General features: G+C 44.5%; 1 protein-coding gene across 7 annotated transcripts in view; it reads right to left on the bottom strand.

Moving 5' to 3' along the window:
- The window catches only part of LOC120371739 (glypican-5-like), a 627,960-nt gene extending 611,681 nt beyond the window's left edge, over nucleotides 1–16,279 (bottom strand). For 3 of the 7 annotated variants that reach the window (XR_005584553.1, XM_039487907.1, XM_039487906.1), the window contains exon 1: nucleotides 15,279–16,279. Coding sequence is in view for 6 of the 7 variants with exons in the window: in XM_039487907.1 (XP_039343841.1) it covers nucleotides 15,279–15,471 (193 nt within the window). In the remaining variant the exon portion in view is untranslated. The remainder of the gene's footprint in view (nucleotides 1–15,278) is intronic. The other 4 variants (XM_039487909.1, XM_039487910.1, XM_039487904.1 and 1 more) reach the window with 3 other exon arrangements.
- Between the last annotated feature and the right edge of the window lie 1,270 nt (nucleotides 16,280–17,549).

The following is a 17,549-nucleotide window of genomic DNA, read 5'->3' as shown; positions in this document are numbered from 1 at the left end:
AATCTTCCCAGCTGAGATAGTGGCTCTGGGGCTTCTATCTCCTGTATGTGGTAGATAGATTTCTTCATAGGTTGAGCTGATCCTATCTAGTTGTTATTAAAGACACTGTGGGAATTCTTCCCACATCTGGACAATATCCAGTACCTACTGGTTTTAAGTAGTTACTAAGCATCTAGAACAAAGGACTGGAGTCCAGTGCCTATGGACATGTCATTCTTGTACAGGATGGACTTGAAGTTATCAGCTGTAACTGTTCCTGGAGAAGAAGCTGGATCTGACAGAGAAGTTCCATCTAATCAAAGACATGAAGCCTATATATGTCCAGTCTTCATCTGAAGAAGCAGAGAAATTTGGCTCAAGAAATTTGCAAACCTAAAAGGTCTACCTGCCCCTACAGAACTTTCTACATTCCCTTTGTGACTTTTTGGAGGTAAGCAGGGAATCTGTTCTTTTCCCACCATTTCAACAACTGCCTTAACCAGAGGCTTTCTTCCACAGTAGATAGGTAAAGCCATTAACTGCTTGGTTTGAGAGTCAACCTTCCATGACTTGAGCCGAAGCAGAAAATCTAGCTGCAAACTGGAAAAGACAGAGGCTTCAGAAACAAAGGGCACAACAAGTGATATTTTCTGTAAAATGGATGTGGACCTTCTGTGCAAGTTTATCTATACATGAGAAATTGGCTCTTGTGAGGCATATTGCTGGTGTGAAAGCAGTAAGTTACAGTGCTTTCATACATTTTGACATTAAGAAATGCATTCTTCCATCCCTTAGGTTTTTGGCTAGAAATGTCCCACAGAAGGGACTATCACATCTTTCAGTAGAAAGGTAAGAACAGCACCTCTCAACCCCAGCCCCTGGTTAATAAAAGAGAGAGAGACCTCTTGATTAGCTTTCAAGCACTGACTAGAACCTCTGGGTTTCCCTACTAACTGAGCAATCCCACACAGAATCTAGGGCCTGGTCTACACTAGGCGTTTAAATCGGTTTTAGGAGCGTAAAACCGATTTAACGCCACAACCGTCCACACTAGGAGGCACCTTATATCGATTTTAATGGCTCTTTAAACCGGTTTCTGTACTCCTCCCTAACGAGAGGAGTAACGCCAGTATCGGTATTAACATATCGGATTAGGGTTAGTGTGGACGCTGATCGACGGTATTGGCCTCCGGGAGCTATCCCACAGTGCACCAGTGACCGCTCTGGACCGCAATCTGAACTCGGATGCAGTGGTCAGGTAAACAGGAAAAGCCCCGCGAACTTTTGAATATTTCCTGTTTGCCCAGCGTGGAGCTCCGATCAGCACGGGTGGCGATGCAGTCCGAAATCAAATTAAAAAAAGAGCTCCCGCATGGACCATGCGGATGTGATCGCTGTAAGGGCAGGCAAATCCGTTCTATCAGCGCTCCGTTACAGAAGATGAAATTCAGAATCCTTTTTTAAAAATCTCCAGACAGACGTCATAGCAGGGACTCAGCGCACTGCAGCGTGACAAGCGTAACGGAAAGCCAAAGAATCAAATGGACGCTCATGGACTGGAGGACTGAAGCTATCCCACAGTTCCTGCAGCCTCCGAAAATTATTTGCATTCTTGGCTGAGCTCCAAATGCTTCTAGGGTCAAACACACTGTCCGCGGGTCAGGGCATAGCTTGGCAATCTACTCACCCACCCCCCACCCACCCCCAGAAGCGAAAGGTAAAACAATCCTCTGACTCTTTTACATGTCACCCTATCTTTACTGAATGCTGCAGATAGATGCGATAGTGCAGCACTCAACACCAACATCCTTGCTCCCCCCCCCCCGCCATGGGCGGCTGATGGTACAATATGATGGAAATCCATCCTCATCATCAGCATCAGCTGATCGTGCAAAAAGCTGGAAATCCATCCTCATGATCAGCTTCAGCTGATGGTACAAAAGGACTGGTAACCGTCCTCGTCATCAGCCTATTGGCCCTAATTTTTTCTGGTGGATGGATGGTGGAATATGGCTGGTAACCATCCTCATCATAGCAACAGGGGGCTGAGCTCCATCAGCCCCCACCCTTCATGTGTAAAGAAAAGATTCAGTTGCCCCTGGACTAGCAGTGGGATGCTGGGCTTCTCTCCTACACACTGCTTAATGTCCTGTCTGGACTATCATAGCAGCTGGAGGCTGCCTTCCACTCATTTCTCACTAACAAGTCACTGTGTCTTATTCCTGCATTCTTTATTACTTCATCACACAAGTGGGGGGACAATGCTACGGTAGCCAAGAAAGGCTGGGGGAAGAACGGAATCAACAGGTGGGGTTGTTACAGGAGCACCCCCTGTGAATAGCATACAGATAATTTCTGCAGGCTCTGACACAGAGCAGCTGTGCTCTCTGGTTCTATGATACGGTGGTTCTCTAGCACACTTGCCTATATTAGGCAGCACTGATTCTATTTTTAGATACCAAAAAGGAGGGATTGACTCAGGGAGTCATTCCCAATTTTTGCTTTTGCGCCCCTGGCTGATCGGCCAGGGGCACTTCTGACAGCAGCTAATGGTACAAAACGATGGAAGGTGCAATATGGCTAGTAACCAATCTTGGCTTTTGCGCCTTGCTGATTGGCCAGGGGCACTAGCAGCAAATGGTACAAAAGGACTGGTAGCCATGATCATCCTCAGTTCCAATTTATGGAAGGGTTTGGATGGTGCAATATGGCTAGTAACCATCTCTGCTGTCATGCAAAAGCAAAAGCATGCTTCTGTGTAGCGCTGCTGAATCGCCTCTGTGAGCGGCATCTAGTACACATACGGTGAGAGTCACAAACGGCAAAACAAGCTCCATGATTGCCATGCTATGGCATCTGCCAGGGCAATCCAGGGGAAAAAGTCGCGAAATGCTTGTCTGCCGTTGCTTTCCCAGACGAAGGAGTGACTGACGACATTTACCCAGAACCACCCGCGACAATGATTTTTGCCCCATCAGGCACTGGGATCTCAACCCGGAAGTTCCAAGGGGCGGGGGAGGCTGCGGGAACTATGGGATAGCTAGGGAATAGCTACCCACAGTGCAACGCTCCAGAAATCGACGCTAGCCACGGACCATGGACGCACACCACCGATTTAATGTGTTTAGTGTGGCCGCGCGCACTCGATTTTATAAAATCTGTTTTACAAAACCGGTTTATGCAAATTCGGAATAGTCCCGTAGTGTAGACGTACCTTAGGTCTGCTTCAAGTGTTGAATATAAAGGGATACAAAGTCCCTTTTCTGAACATGAAGAGAAATACTATCTAGCCATTCAGCTGCTATCCTTGGTTTTCTTATCCCTTTTCCTTTCAGTTGCTCTTGCTCAGGTTGAATGTCCAGGCTGCTAATCTATTTTTAAATGACGAACTCCAAATATTAATGAGGATATGGATGGATGCTATGGATATCGTCCCCTGAACAGTCATGCTTAAATTCAGAAAGTGCTCCTTTCTTAAAATCCAAAGTATACCTGCTGGAGAATGAGGAACTTGCTTTCTTATTGGTTTTGAGAGGAAATTTCAAAGGAATCTAAGGAAGTTTATAGATTCCAAGGCTAGAACAGATCAATGTGATCATTTAGCCTCCTGTATAAAACGCCATAGAACTTATCCAGAATAATTCCTAGGAGCTGATCTTATAGAAATACATCCAATCTTAATTTAAAAATGGTCAGTGATGGAGAATCCACCATAACCATTGGTAACATGTCCCAGTGGTTAATTATACTCACTGTTAAAAATGTACACTCCATTTCTAGACTACATTTGTCTAGCTTCAGCTTACAGACATTGAATCATGTTAAATGTTTCTCTGCTAGAATGAGTGAAGAGCCCATTTTAAAATATCTGTTCCCCATGTAGGTACTTATAGACTGTAGTGAACTCACCCCTTAACCTTCTATTTGTTAAACTAAATAGATGGAGCCTCTCAGGCATGTTTTCTAACCTTTTGATAATTTTCATGGCTCTGCTCTGAACCCTCTCCAATTGATCAACATCCTTGATAGGACCCCAACTCCATCGAAAGGCAATAAATAAATAAAGCCAAATTTCTTAATTTTATAGAATTTGAGGACTGTTCATAACTCTTGGATTATGGACTTGAACTAGAGGACCATTTGCTCTTTCCTTTCTGTAACACTGGGAACTTGTCAAATTCCTCAGCTTCTGCTGAAGTTGAGGAAGATGAACCTGAGTATAAAAGACGATTGATGCCGTCCCTCTCTTTTTATATTGGATTTATTTCCTTTATTATGTTTAGAGGAGAATCTGATCTGAATCACTAAAACAGAGTCACTTTTTGTTCACCTGAACCAAACGTTCATACAAATCACTGAGGATATTGCTGTTTTTCTGAGGCTCAGGGATAGGAGGCTGGAGATGTCCATCTGTCTGTGGCACAACAATTCCATCCTGATGAGGAACTAAGCAAATACAAACAGATTCTCTGCTTATGGACTGTACATGGGTTGCTGGGGGGGAGGCATTACAGAGTGGGCAGTTGGTCCCATGTCAGCTAGGAGATTTATTAAGGGGTTGGGGAAGCAGAGGGAGAGAAAGGAAAATATTGCCACTGGCAGGAGTCCTGCCTGTTTCTACAACAAACCTGGTGAGGTTCGCAATTCTAGTGGAAGATTGGAATGCTAGCTGAGAAGAGTAATGGAGGGAGCATCACAGATCCTAGGAGCTGCAGGCAGATATACGCAGATATTAGGAATGGCAACATACAAAAACCTGTAGGAGAACACTTCAACCTCCCTCGCCACACAATAGCAGATCTTAAGGTGGCCATCCTGCAGCAAAAAAACTTCAGGACCAGACTTCAAAGAGAAATTGCTGAGCTTCAGTTCATATGCAAATTTGACACCATCAGCTCAGGATTAAACAAAGACTGTGAATGGCTTTGCCAACTACAAAACCAGTTTCTCCTCCCTTGGTTTTCATACCTCAGCTGCTAGAAGAGGGCCTCATCCTCCCTGATTGAACTAACCTTGTTATCTCTAGCCTGATTCTTGCTTGCATATATATACCTGCCCCTGGAAATTTCCACTACATGCATCCGACGAAGTGGATATTCACCCAAAAAAGCTCATGCTCCAAAACGTCTGTTAGGCTGCTGAAGGGCAGTCATTCTGAAGCAGCAGGGAAGCAGGTGCAGTAGCAGCAATCTGAAGCAGACTGCTGAGGCCTCTGGAATAATTGCTGCCTTACCTGAGCTGTTTTCCCACCTAAGAGGGAAAGTTGGTGGATGGGAGGACCTCAGATTCATTCTCCCATTGATCAGGGATCTAGTCTAATCTCTGGCTGCTATGGAGATGGGGCACAAAGAAGGAATTTGCTGGAGGAATGAAGAGACCTCAGGAGACACCCTGCCTGCCAGCTAGCTCTATCTTGATCTTTTATAGCTGCTTTCCTCTGCAGAGCTCAGAGCACTTCACCAAAGAAGTATCATTATCCTCATTTTACAGTGGGGAAAACTGAATCACAGAGCAACTTGCTCACAGTCACCCAGGAGGACAGCAGCAGAGCTGAGAATAGAAACCAGGTCTGGTGAGACACAGTTCAGAGCTTTATCAACTATGGCACGAGTCTGGGCCAGAATCCGTGCCTTAAACCACTAGGAAGAAGCCAAGTGTGTATCTAGTGTACACATTAATTTTACATACTTTAGGAAAAGGTGACATACTGTACAACAAAGCACCAGCTGGGAGCATTGGCTAGCCAACTGCGATTGCAGAGATTTTCTGCAGAAAACTATGAGATCATGTAAGTAAACAGAAAGGAAAGGTTTATTAAATTCACCTAAAACGTCTGCATCATTTCTAAGCATTAATGAAATCAGGCTTCAGCACCAGCCACAACTCCTCATATATATCCCTGGTACAAAGCTATTGATTTCAGCGGCACTACATCATTGATGAATTTGGACACACAGGATCATAGAAGTTTTGGGTTGGAAGAGACCTCAGGAGGTCATCTAGTCCAACCCCCTGCTCAAAGCAGGACCAACCCCAACTAGGATCAAATATCAGAGTTAAGAGTAAACTTGAATATAAATTATGATCCAGAATTGATAATTTCAGTCACTCATTCTGATGTGGCAAAACTTTCCAGGGCCAATGAAATGAGTACATTTGGCATCTGGCACACGCCAGAGTTATAAGTGACTGGCAGAATGCTGCTGCGAACAAACTGTGTTTCAGTACCGTGCCTTTAGCAGTGGGAATTACACAGTTCTCATTAAGATGAGAGAAATAAAGAGCTGAGCAGTAATAAAAGGAGCAAACAGGAAAATAAAGCAGTGCATGACCCATTTTATAATTTTAAAAAAGGTACATTTAACGGATATTCTCAGACAGCTCCTGCTCCCACTTAACTGAATGGAAGCTTTGTCACAGATTTCACTTGAAGCTGTTCCAGCCAAATGTGTATACTGTAGCAGCAAGCAGTTATTGATAGGAATCTATGTATTTCTTATAGCTATTCAGAAAGAGAATCAATTTTCATGTGAATGCATAAAGTAAATTGTTAACTCATGCCTGATCTTGCTATTGGATACTCAGTGTGTATCCATGGTAATAGACTAATTTACCAATTTAAAGGTGCAACATCAGGCTCAGAAGGATAAAGAAGTTGTAATTAGGACAAATACCAGTCCATGAGCATGGGCTGTGCAACCTGTGTGTGTTACAAGTAATAGAGAAATAAGAGTGAGCATGACAAGGAAGATATTTAGATATTCCTTCATAACATACAGCAAGACAACCATTTGGGAGGTAACAAATTACCAGAGTAACTATCCCTCCAAAGGTACTTTTCATAAATAGTGTATAGATTTAGATCCCATTTCTTCCATCATTACTCACACTATGCGGTACTTTTTTCTGGGAATCACCCCAGTGAAATCAATGGGACTATTTCCATAATAACATGCTAGTCAACAGGATTAAAGGAGAAAAAAGGGAGCCTTTGGAGAGGAAGGATGTTCTTGTGGCTAAGGGACTGAACTGGAAATCAGGAGATCTGGCTTCTGTTTCTGACTGGGCCACCACTTCATGATGTGAAAGTAGGCATGTTGCTTACCTTTTGCCTCAGTTTCCCCACCTGTAAAACTGGAAGGATACCACCTCGTGTTCAGGTGACATTCAGATACTATGATTCTTAGCTCCACAGAAAAGCTTATAAAATATGGGAATGTAAAAAACAGCATGCATGCAAATGGAATTTAAAAATAAATTCCTAGTCTCACAATACATCACTTACTAGTAGCCCCAGATGTGGAAGGTATGGGTACCTTGTGGGGTCTAAGTATCAGATTTGAAATATCTTGATGCCCTGGAATCATAGGCTCTTCATTCAAATTTTAGGAGCACAAAGTGAGTGGATTCCACTGGTAGCAGGGAAAACATCCCAACCTTCCCTCAAGGGTATGTCTACACTACCAGATTAGTTCGATTTAACTTAATTCGAATTTGTGGAATCGACCTTATGAAGTCGAATTTGTGTGTCCACACTAAGGACACTAATTCGACTTTGTGAGTCCACACTAACGGGGCAAGCGTCGACATTGGAAGTGGTGCACTGTGGGAAGCTATCCCACAGTTCCTGCAGTCCCCACTAATTGTATGGTGTGCGGTTGCTGGTGAGTATTTGCTTCAGGTTGGGAGGCTGTCTATAAGCGAGGACTGGCTTGTCTCCCAAGATCTGTGAGAGTGAGGGATCATCTCTAAGGATAGGTTGTAAATCTTTGATGATGCGCTGGAGAGGTTTTAGTTGGGGGCTGTAGGTGATGGCTAGTGGTGTTCTGTTATTTTCTTTTTTAGACCTGTCCTGTAGTAGGTGGCTTCTGGGTACTCTTCTGGCTCTGTCAATCTGTTTTTTCACTTCAGCAGGTGGGTATTGTAGGTTTAAGAATGCTTGATAGAGATCTGGTAGGTGTTTATCTCTGTCTGAGGGATTGGAGCAAATACGGATGTATCAACTGCACACCATACAACATAAACACTAACCCAGGAACCTATCCTTGCAACAAAGCCCGATGCCAGCTCTGTCCACATATCCATTCAAGACACCATCATAGGACCTAATCACATCAGACACGCCATCAGGGGCTCGTACACCTGCACATCTACCAACGTGATATATGCCATCATGTGCCAGAAATGCCCCTCTGCCATGTACATTGGCCAAACCGGACAGTCTCTACGCAAAAGAATAAATGGACACAAATCTGACATCAGGAATCATAACATTCAAAAACCAGTGGGAGAACACTTCAACCTCTCTAACCACTCAGTGACAGACTTGAAGGTGGCAATTTTGCAACAAAAAAACTTCAAAAACAGACTCCAAAGAGAAACTGCTGAACTTGAATTAATATGCAAACTAGATACTATTAACTGTGGCCTAAACAAAGACTGGGAATGGTTGGGTCATTACACCAATTGAATCTATTTCCCTATGTTAAGTTCTCCTCACACCTTCTATGGGCCATCTTAATTATCACTTCAAAAAGTTTTTTCCCTCCTGCTAAGGATAGCTCATCTCAATTGATTAGACTCTGCCTGTTGGTATGCATACTTCCACCTTTTCATGTTCTCTGTATGTATAAATATCCCCTGCCTGTGTGTTCCATTCTATGCATCCGAAGAAGTGAGCTGTAGCTCACGCAAGCTCATGCTTAAATAAATGTGTTAGTCTTTAAGGTGCCACAAGTACTCCTGTTTTTTTTGCGGATACAGACTAACACGGCTGCTACTCTGAAACCTGTCATCATTCAATGTGCTTTCGGACGTCTCAAGGGGAGATGGAGGAGCTTACTGACTCGCTCGGTTCTCAGCGAAACCAATATCCCCATTGTTATTGCAGCTTGCTGTGTGCTCCACAATCTCTGTGAGAGCAAGGGGGAGACCTTTATGGCGGGATGGGAGGTTGAGGCAAATCGCCTGGCTGCTGATTATGCTCAGCCAGACAGCCGTGCAAGTAGAAGAGCCCAGCGGGAAGCACTGTGCATCCGGGAGGCTTTGAAAGCTAGGTTCCTCAGGGAGCAGGGTAACCTGTGACTGTTCAGTTTCTTTACAGAGAAGCTGAACCTGCCCCTGCTTCAGTTACTGTTGACTTTCTTCTGCGGTTACATACCCCGTTCACCACGTTTCCCCCCTTCCAACACACGTTTAAAAATAAAGTTAATGGAACATTGTTAATTAACAACGTTTTCTTTATTAATGAATTTGCGTTAAAGAGTTGAAACAGGGACGCACACTGTGGTGGTGCAGTGATGTTAACACCGCTTCTACACTCGAGGAATGATAGGCTCCTGCTCCTAGAGCGGTCTGCAGTGCCGGACTGGTTGTTTCAACGGAGCCTGCCATCCCTCCTTTTCGGGACTCTGTGTGCGGGGGCTATGTGACCTTGTGGCGGGGGAGGACGGTTACAGATTCCCCTGCTGCGTGGCTCTGTGGTCCGGGACAAGGACCGCTGCATAAGTTCTGTAACCGCCCTCCCATGCCACAAAGTCACATACCCCCCACCCACACAGAACATGGAAAACACCTCGCAGACCGACCAGGGTGCCTACTGACTGCACTGTGTGTGTGACCTGCTGTTGATCCTGCCCCCGTGTCTGTACCCTGGTAAAGGTGACTGTCCTATGCAATTAACAACCCCTTCCCCCCCCCCTTCACAGACAGTCTTCTGTAGAAAAACTTGACAGAAATAGTAATTAACAGCAAACTACTTTTAATAATCAACTACACAGTTAGGGGATGAAACTGGGATTGGGGCTTCAGTGAGCCAGGAAGGGAAGGACTTCTCAACATTTAGGGAATGAGAGCCTTCTTGTATTTGTGCACTCTGCAGGGGTGCAGTGACAGTTTTCACGGCCCCTGTTGCCCCTCCTTCTTGTTACTTTGGGTGAGGGGGGTTTGGGACTTTGTGGCGGGAGAGGGCGGTTGCAGATACAGTGCAGGGGGGCTCTGTCCTCCTGCCTGCGGTCCTGCAGAACATCCACAAGGCGCCGGAGCGTGTCAAATTTTCCCTGGGCATTTCCTGTGTGGCTGGTCAGAACATCCAAGCTCGGACTGCTGTCCAGAGCGTCAACAGAGTGGTGCACTGTGGGATAGCTCCCGGAGCTACTAAGGTCGATTTCCGTCCACACCTAGCCTAATTCGACATAGCCATGTCGAATTTAGCGCTACCCCCCTCGTCGGAGAAGAGTACAGAATTCGAACTAAAGAGCCCTCTAGGTCGAACTAATTAGCTTCTTGGTGTGGACGGGTGCACGGTTAAGTCAAATTAACGCTGCTAAATTCGACATAAAGTCCTAGTGTAGACCAGGCCTCAGTTTGGAGTAATTTGAATAAGAAACTCCTGAAAATCCCCAACAGCTCCCTTTAGAATATGACTAGTATAGATCATTGCAAGTGAGTCTTTCAGATGACAACTTAAAAACAGAAGCCCTCTCTGCAGTGAATGGCCCTTAACGAGTTCAAGACATTTTTTCATAAGGTAGTGGTTTGCTCAGATGTCCTTGGCCAAAAATTTCCCTTCTCCACACTATTGTGCAGCATGCAGTCTCCCTTCCTCTAATCTACACGTAACTGAATTTCAGTCAGGAAACGACTCATGTGTGTACTGCATATACTGTATAAGGCCAGATCCTCAGGTGGTGTAAGTCTGCAGAGTTCCACTGAAGTCATTAACAGGGACTACAATTAGTGACTTCAGTGGAGCTACACCCATTTATACTACATGAGGATATGGCCCATAGTCTGGAAAGTGCTTTAAGATATAAAAAATTAGTTTTATTATTAGTTTAACAGGCACCACCTGTAGAAGGAAAATAGCTCCCCTTAGGCATCCCACACCCTCCCTTAGCCTGATATGCAAAGGTGCATCTCAGATTTTTAAGTGCTTTCTAGTCTGTTCGGGTTCTTGCACTACCCTCAGCACTGTAGTATCTGAGCACCTTCCCATAGTAGGTTAAGCAATGTGACTAACATCTGTCACATGGGTCTTATTCCTTCTCTTATCCTCCCCACAGGGAGTAAATTGTGTGTACAGTGAAATGTTTTGTTTTGGTGGTGGGATCCGTGGGTAAAAAGGAGGAGTGTTGACATCACACTTCTATGGGCAGGTAGGGTTCTCCCTTCTACTGGTAGGGAATGTTTGACAACCCAAATATGGCAGGACTGGGCCCATATTTTACATCTCTTTACAAGCTTCATAAAAAATATGTACCAGTAAAAATGACACGGTTGTCTCTTACTAAGAGGAGATATTTGAGATGAACCTTCCCCGAACTGAACTGTAAAGTCCATCACATCATATCTCTTTTGTGATGCCTACAAGAAATCAGCCAACTACAGCTGGCCAGGTCAAAGGGAGACAATATTTATTTTAAAAAGCAAAACCAAACAAAAACCCATTCAGATGATTCAGAACTATCCAGCTGTGCACACAGGGCATGATCCAAAGCCACTGAAGTCAGAGGGGACTCTTTCCATTGGTTTCAATACATGTTGGATCGGGCCCTCTATGACTGCATGACCTGCTTACTGTTCCTCTCACCTCACCCCTTTCCCTCCTAGTGTGTGTTATCCTCTGCTGTGTACAGTCTAATTAGATTGTAAACTCTTTGCAAAAGGGACTGTCATCCTGTGTGTTCATACGGCGCTAATACAATGAGGCCCGCAATTCTGACTGAGGCCTAAAAGTGCTACCACAATATGAATGTCAAATAATAGAAGAAAGAGGTGGTCACTGTAAAAATAATTTGTGGTTTCCTGCTAGGGGGAAGAAAACCCTACAACCATAAAGGTAACCAAATGAAGAACTGATGTACTGAAAAATAGTTTCATACTTAATTAAGAGGACACAAGATAGAAGGCATTATAGCCTGACAAAAGGTATTGCTAAGCGGTTCAGAGTTAGACTTCTGGGGGAGTTGGGAACACTTAATGCACAGAGAATATCAATATTGCCCTTTGTGCACTTCTTCCCTCCCCCAACTTAATTAAAGAGAAACCTCCATGTCAGCCAAAGTTTAAAAGCACATTAACTTTTAAACATCTGTAGCTCTTCTCTTCTGTATGTCGCTTATTTTTGAGACAGTTTGCTAGTCAATAGCAACATTCTATGTGAAACTAGCACACTATGGAGACTACCTCTCCTCTGAAAAATCACAACAGATTGCTACTTGACATTACACTGAGAAATCTAACTTCACCATGCACAGGCACAGCAACAGGCCATCTCTTCCTTCTGAACATATGCCCTTTCTCCCGTTTTGCCTACGATAGTAGGAGTTTCATGGGGGAATGGAAAACTCACAGGCAAGCTTTCCATTAAGTTTGGAGAGTTTCTTTCAGAAACAGCTTTTTGATTTCTACCCACAGAGACAGTCATCCACCAACTCGTAAACTTTCTGAAATACTTAGGGATTAGATAGTCCCATGCATGGCTGAGATGTAAGACATCCCACCCCTTACCATTCTGGCCCCTCCCAGGTTGTAAGATGTCTGGCAACAGCATGAAGAACAGGTGCTACTTGGCTCATACTTCCCATTGCAGACAGTTAGGTGGGGAGCCCTGACACTGTGCCCACCAGCCAAAGAGTAGCTTCCTATCACACAGGGGGAAGAAGCTGCTCCACAGAATGGGGTGAAGCAACGTATTCTCCTCCCTAGAGCATGCAGGGAGTAAGGGAAGAATTAGAGTGTTTCGGATCACAATTCATTCATTGGTCTGCTACTGGGGTGGAGAAGATGTGAGCCACCCTTTATATGGGGCAGACTAGAAAGTTACAATCTAGCACTAGGGAAACAGAGGTATAAGAAATGCTTCTTTTGCAAAGCTAACCTGGCATATTTTAGGAAGCAAGAAAACAGGTCGTGTCCAAACAAGTCTCATCACACATTTTATCAGCTTTTATATGTATCCCTCAGACTCTTTTGTAACACCTTCCTGCGCCTGGTATCTACTATTTTATAGCACAAGAGACTACTAAAATAGCTCAGGTTTTCAAAACACTGCTCCTATGAATCTTTGTGTCACAAGAACTTTTATCCACAGATCTCAAAGTGCTTTACAAAGGAGAAGGAAATGATTGTCTGCACTGATTCCACAGTGGGATACAACACAGAAATTGCAATAACAGAACAGTCCATTTAGTCTAGCATTCTCGCTAGGAGAGTGGCCAGCCCCAGAGGCCTGATCCAAATCCTAGTTAAGATTATGGGAGTCTTTCCACTTCAATGGGCTTTGGATCAGCCCCCAAATGATTTAGAGAAAGGGATTTAAAAAAACCCAACCAACCTAAATGGACATTTACACAATTGCATGTCTATAGCCTTAGTCACTTCCTAACCATAGGCAGTTAATAGTTGACCTATGGCCTGAAATATAAGGGTTGATAGTCCTTATGCCTTTTGATCCTACCTCTTTGTATTATATTCTTAAGACACAGGCATACTATAGACATGGATATGATAAGTGTCTAGTTAGATAGATGATAATTCATCTAAGTGTTTAATCATTGAACACTACAAAACTCTTTGCCTCTGCAATATCCGGTGATGAGTTCCACAGGTTAATTATGGACTGTGTAAAAAAAAGTATCTTTTAATAGGTTTGTTCTTAAATTGTGTGCAAAGCTAAATAGAAACACCTGACCAATATTTTCCATACCATTCATTAATTTACATGTGATAAATATTAGATACAATATTAGCTATGTAAAAGCTAGGTTCAGTTTATTATTCTATATCTCCATGTTGCCTCATTCACCTCTCTAAACAGAACAGTCCTAACCTTTCCCCTAATTCATCTTTCCTCTGAATTAGAAAATTACAGTACATCTGCTTAGAGAAAGCAAAGAAAAACAAACAAACTATAATTTATCCTTAAAAGAGCTCCCTATTGACTCAATTATTAATCCATTTTCTAGGTAATGGATTATGGAAAATGTTGCAGTCTTAAGTCTTTCCCAGACATCACAACATTTTTTTAAAGTTAAAAACCATGGTAACAAATAGTAAATTCTCAGATCTTGTTTTCACACATTTCAGTGAAATCAGATGTATGGAGACAATCAATCAATGAACTATATAAGCACACCTTTAAAAAAAAAAAGTACTACCAAAACCACAGCTGCTACTTCTAATTATATAAAAAAGTTTCCTTTGATTTTAATATGTGCCAAATGTATCCAATTTTGTCCTACCTGTGATCTAGTTAAAAACTGGTGCTATAAAATGTTCCACTTTGCATTAGTGTAGCCACAAAACTCTATGGGTCAAATTTTCCAATGAAGTTAAGTCAGGAAATAAACGGGCCCTATAAACCTATACTGTTCCTAGCCATACAGCATAGAGCAATGTATGTCCTCTTCTGTGGCAGGGACCCAAGAGAATTTGGAAGTCTTTTCAGATCCAGAGAGCCACAGCGATTTACTGAGTTCTGAGATTTGTTGCAATAACAACTTATTGGAAGTAAACACAGGAGTGTAAAATGGAACTGGAAAGATCAGAACACTAAGACTTGTCAAGGATAAAGAGTATCTAGTATTGTTAGCTATGAGGGAATTTTGAAAACATTTCTGTTTTGTTCCCGGTCTTCAATCTTTCTCAGACATCCAAAAAAGTTGATGTGGCTTTTAAATAAAAAAAACAAAAACATGGACCACAACAGTCAGACACTCAGATGCTTTCTGAAGGGAACTTTCTAAAGGATCTGGGTAAAGAGCTCTTCACAGTGAAAATGAGTCATGAACTTTCAGGAAACTTTGTAGCAAAAATGTATGTATATTTAAGTTTTAGTTGGCATTGTCTCCCCTATTTGGCCTGAGATCTCTGCCCTTTCCTCCACTGAGAAAAATGCATGGGACTGGCATCATCTGCCCAACTTTGCCCCTAACCTGTGCAAGGGTGACTAAGAGGAAAGTTCAACCAGTTCTTAAAGGGGACACTATCCCCGAATGCGTTCATGTCTCTAAACTATTTGTAGGAAAGTTCATCTGCTGTTGTCCGCATCTATTTAAACTCCATTGCATCCTCCCACCCTCCTTCTCTTTGGCTTGGGGTCTTTAGGTCTCCCCCTTGTCTTGATGTTGGTCTGGGTCTGGGTGCTGGTTAGCCTCTGTCCAGACTTCCAAAGAAGTTTCCTTTACGTTTTAAAGTGTGTCCAGGCGGGAAAACTTCAGAGTCCCTGCTCCCAAAGGAGCCTGGTGCAAACGCGGGGTGGCTGGGGAGGGGGAAAGGGTTAAGGGGACAGTACTGACCAGCAGTGGGCACATCGGGAACCAGCTTGAGGGGGCCGATCTGCCGGATCTGAAACGCTGTCCTCACTTCGTGGCAGCTGGGAGACTTGACTGCAGAGACCCCGCCGCACAGCCCAGTAGCCGCCGCCGCAGCTAGCAGCAAGAACCCGAAACGCTGCCGGCTCAAGACCCCAGGGCTCCTGTCACCGGCCATTTCCACATTCCCCCCGGGGGCAGAGCCAAGCCAGGGACAGCAGCACGCCCCCGCTAATCAGTGCCCAGGAGCGGGACCGGCCCCTGGGCGAAGTTGCGAGCTGCAGGAGACTGGGGGGGTCTGAGTCCGCTCGGGCACCGAGCGCTGCAGCCTCCGAACGCCGGCACCAGCTGAGCTCGCTGAAGCGTCCGAACGCCGGCACCAGCTGAGCAGCCTCGCACGTCCGATCCCCCCGGCCAGCGGAGCTCGGTTCCTGCCGGGCTGCCTTCAGGGAGGGCGCCGGCCGCTCTTGCTGTTGCCGCCTAGCCCCGCTCGCTAGGCAGGGTCTGGGAGGGGAGCAGCAGCCGATCTGCTCATTGGCTTGTGCTATAATTAGACTAAAAAAAAATCTGGAGGGAGTCTCCTTTAAAGCCGCACTGTCTGCAGCTAGTGGGCAAGCTCGCCGCCAGCGCAGCCCAGCCCGCTCGCTGTGTTAGCCACCGCGGGGAGCCCCCACTGAGCTTGCACAATGGGACGCTGGGCGACTCGAGGCTGAGCGACACGCCCTGCTCTGCCCTGCCGCTGGCTCAGCTCTGTCCGAAAGCCAGGGTACCTAAACGCGGGCCATGGGGAGAGGAAGCACTAGAGAGGAACTCCTGCCCCACTAAAATCCAAGGGAGATCTGCTGGGCTTCAGTGCAGCTAGGATCCCACTCTCGGGGCTTTCCTGCCTCGGGCCTAGGTAGAATCTGTGCGAAAGGGACGGCACCAAACCCAACAGTAGGAGAAAGGAAACGCACTCAGGCCAGGCTTGTAAAGCCCTCTGTACACTGGGTAGAGTTTCAGATACCACAGGATTAAGGAGCGCTTTGGCAAGGCAGCCTGATCCTGTGTAAGCCATGGGACTTTGAGTAAAGAGAGGGAACCCACGTGTCCTGGCGCTGCCACTGACTTCCTGGGTAGCCCTCAGTCTGCCACTTCAGCGCTTTCTGCCTCAACTTCCAGAATTACCATAATCGACTTGAAACGTAAAATCTGTGCCAAGCACTCTGAGAGCCTCAGCTGGAAGGAACTCTGAAAAAAAACCCAAAATATTTATTATTGTTTATGTATGAGTTTTGCTGGACCCCATGCAAAATGAATGGCACTCACATACAAGGACAGGGCCATATAACCATCTAGATAGCTCCACTTAAAACCAGGCAGAGTCTGACTCCTACTGAGTTCCACTTTAATTTAACCTCAGAGTTCAGGGGGGGCACAAATCTCTACCTGAACAGACAAAAAAAAGGGGGGCGGGAGAGGAAGGCTTTCTGGTCTTCAGAGTCACTGGAACTTTTTAAAAAAATTGCAAAGTGATACATGGAATAACATCTGACAGTCCCTGTGGTTTATAAAACCCCAGTTACACAGGTATCAGTGACCTTTGAGTAGGATCAATTTACAGCAGGGTTTCCAGAGGGGGGAAATCCATACTAAAAGGGACAAGTTACCCAGGGGAAAGTAATGCCTGGTTCCCAAGGAAAATAGATGTAAAGATGAGGGAGGAAATCATGTTTAATGACATCACTAGATTTAAAAACAACAACAACAACAAAAACCTAAGCACACTGCGCTGGAAAATCCTGGGCAGGTTTACTTGTTTTATATTCCAAAAATCCATATAGATGACATCGAATGCCAAAGGAGAGTCCTCGGGAAACAGTTTATGATAATGACCAACAGACACTATTGTAAACAGGAGTACCTTTAATTTCACACCCAGGAAATCCATACATTTCTCTATACTGTTAATAGTTCTTGCAATAACTCAGTAGCAATTAAATTCTGTTGCAATTGCCGTATATAGTTTCTCAAGCAAAACAACATTGAGAATACATTGCAAACCCACTTAGTGCTTTAGATTATTCCTGAAGGCATTAAAAACACATAAACCAATAAATCTGCCTGCAAATGTATCAAATGTCAGGAAGGGCTCTGCCTGCTAAAGGTACATATCCATTTATAAATTCTTTAGAACAGAGTTTACATGCTGACTGTGTTACCAAACTAAGCAATTTTTCTGTTTGGGGTCCTGCTCCCATATTACCTACATAGGCA

The sequence above is a fragment of the Mauremys reevesii genome, linkage group 9 (genome assembly GCF_016161935.1).
Source record: "Mauremys reevesii isolate NIE-2019 linkage group 9, ASM1616193v1, whole genome shotgun sequence".
Taxonomy (NCBI): domain Eukaryota; kingdom Metazoa; phylum Chordata; order Testudines; family Geoemydidae; genus Mauremys; species Mauremys reevesii.
Note: the sequence above shows the minus strand (reverse complement) of the source record. Positions and strands in the feature narration are given on the sequence as shown.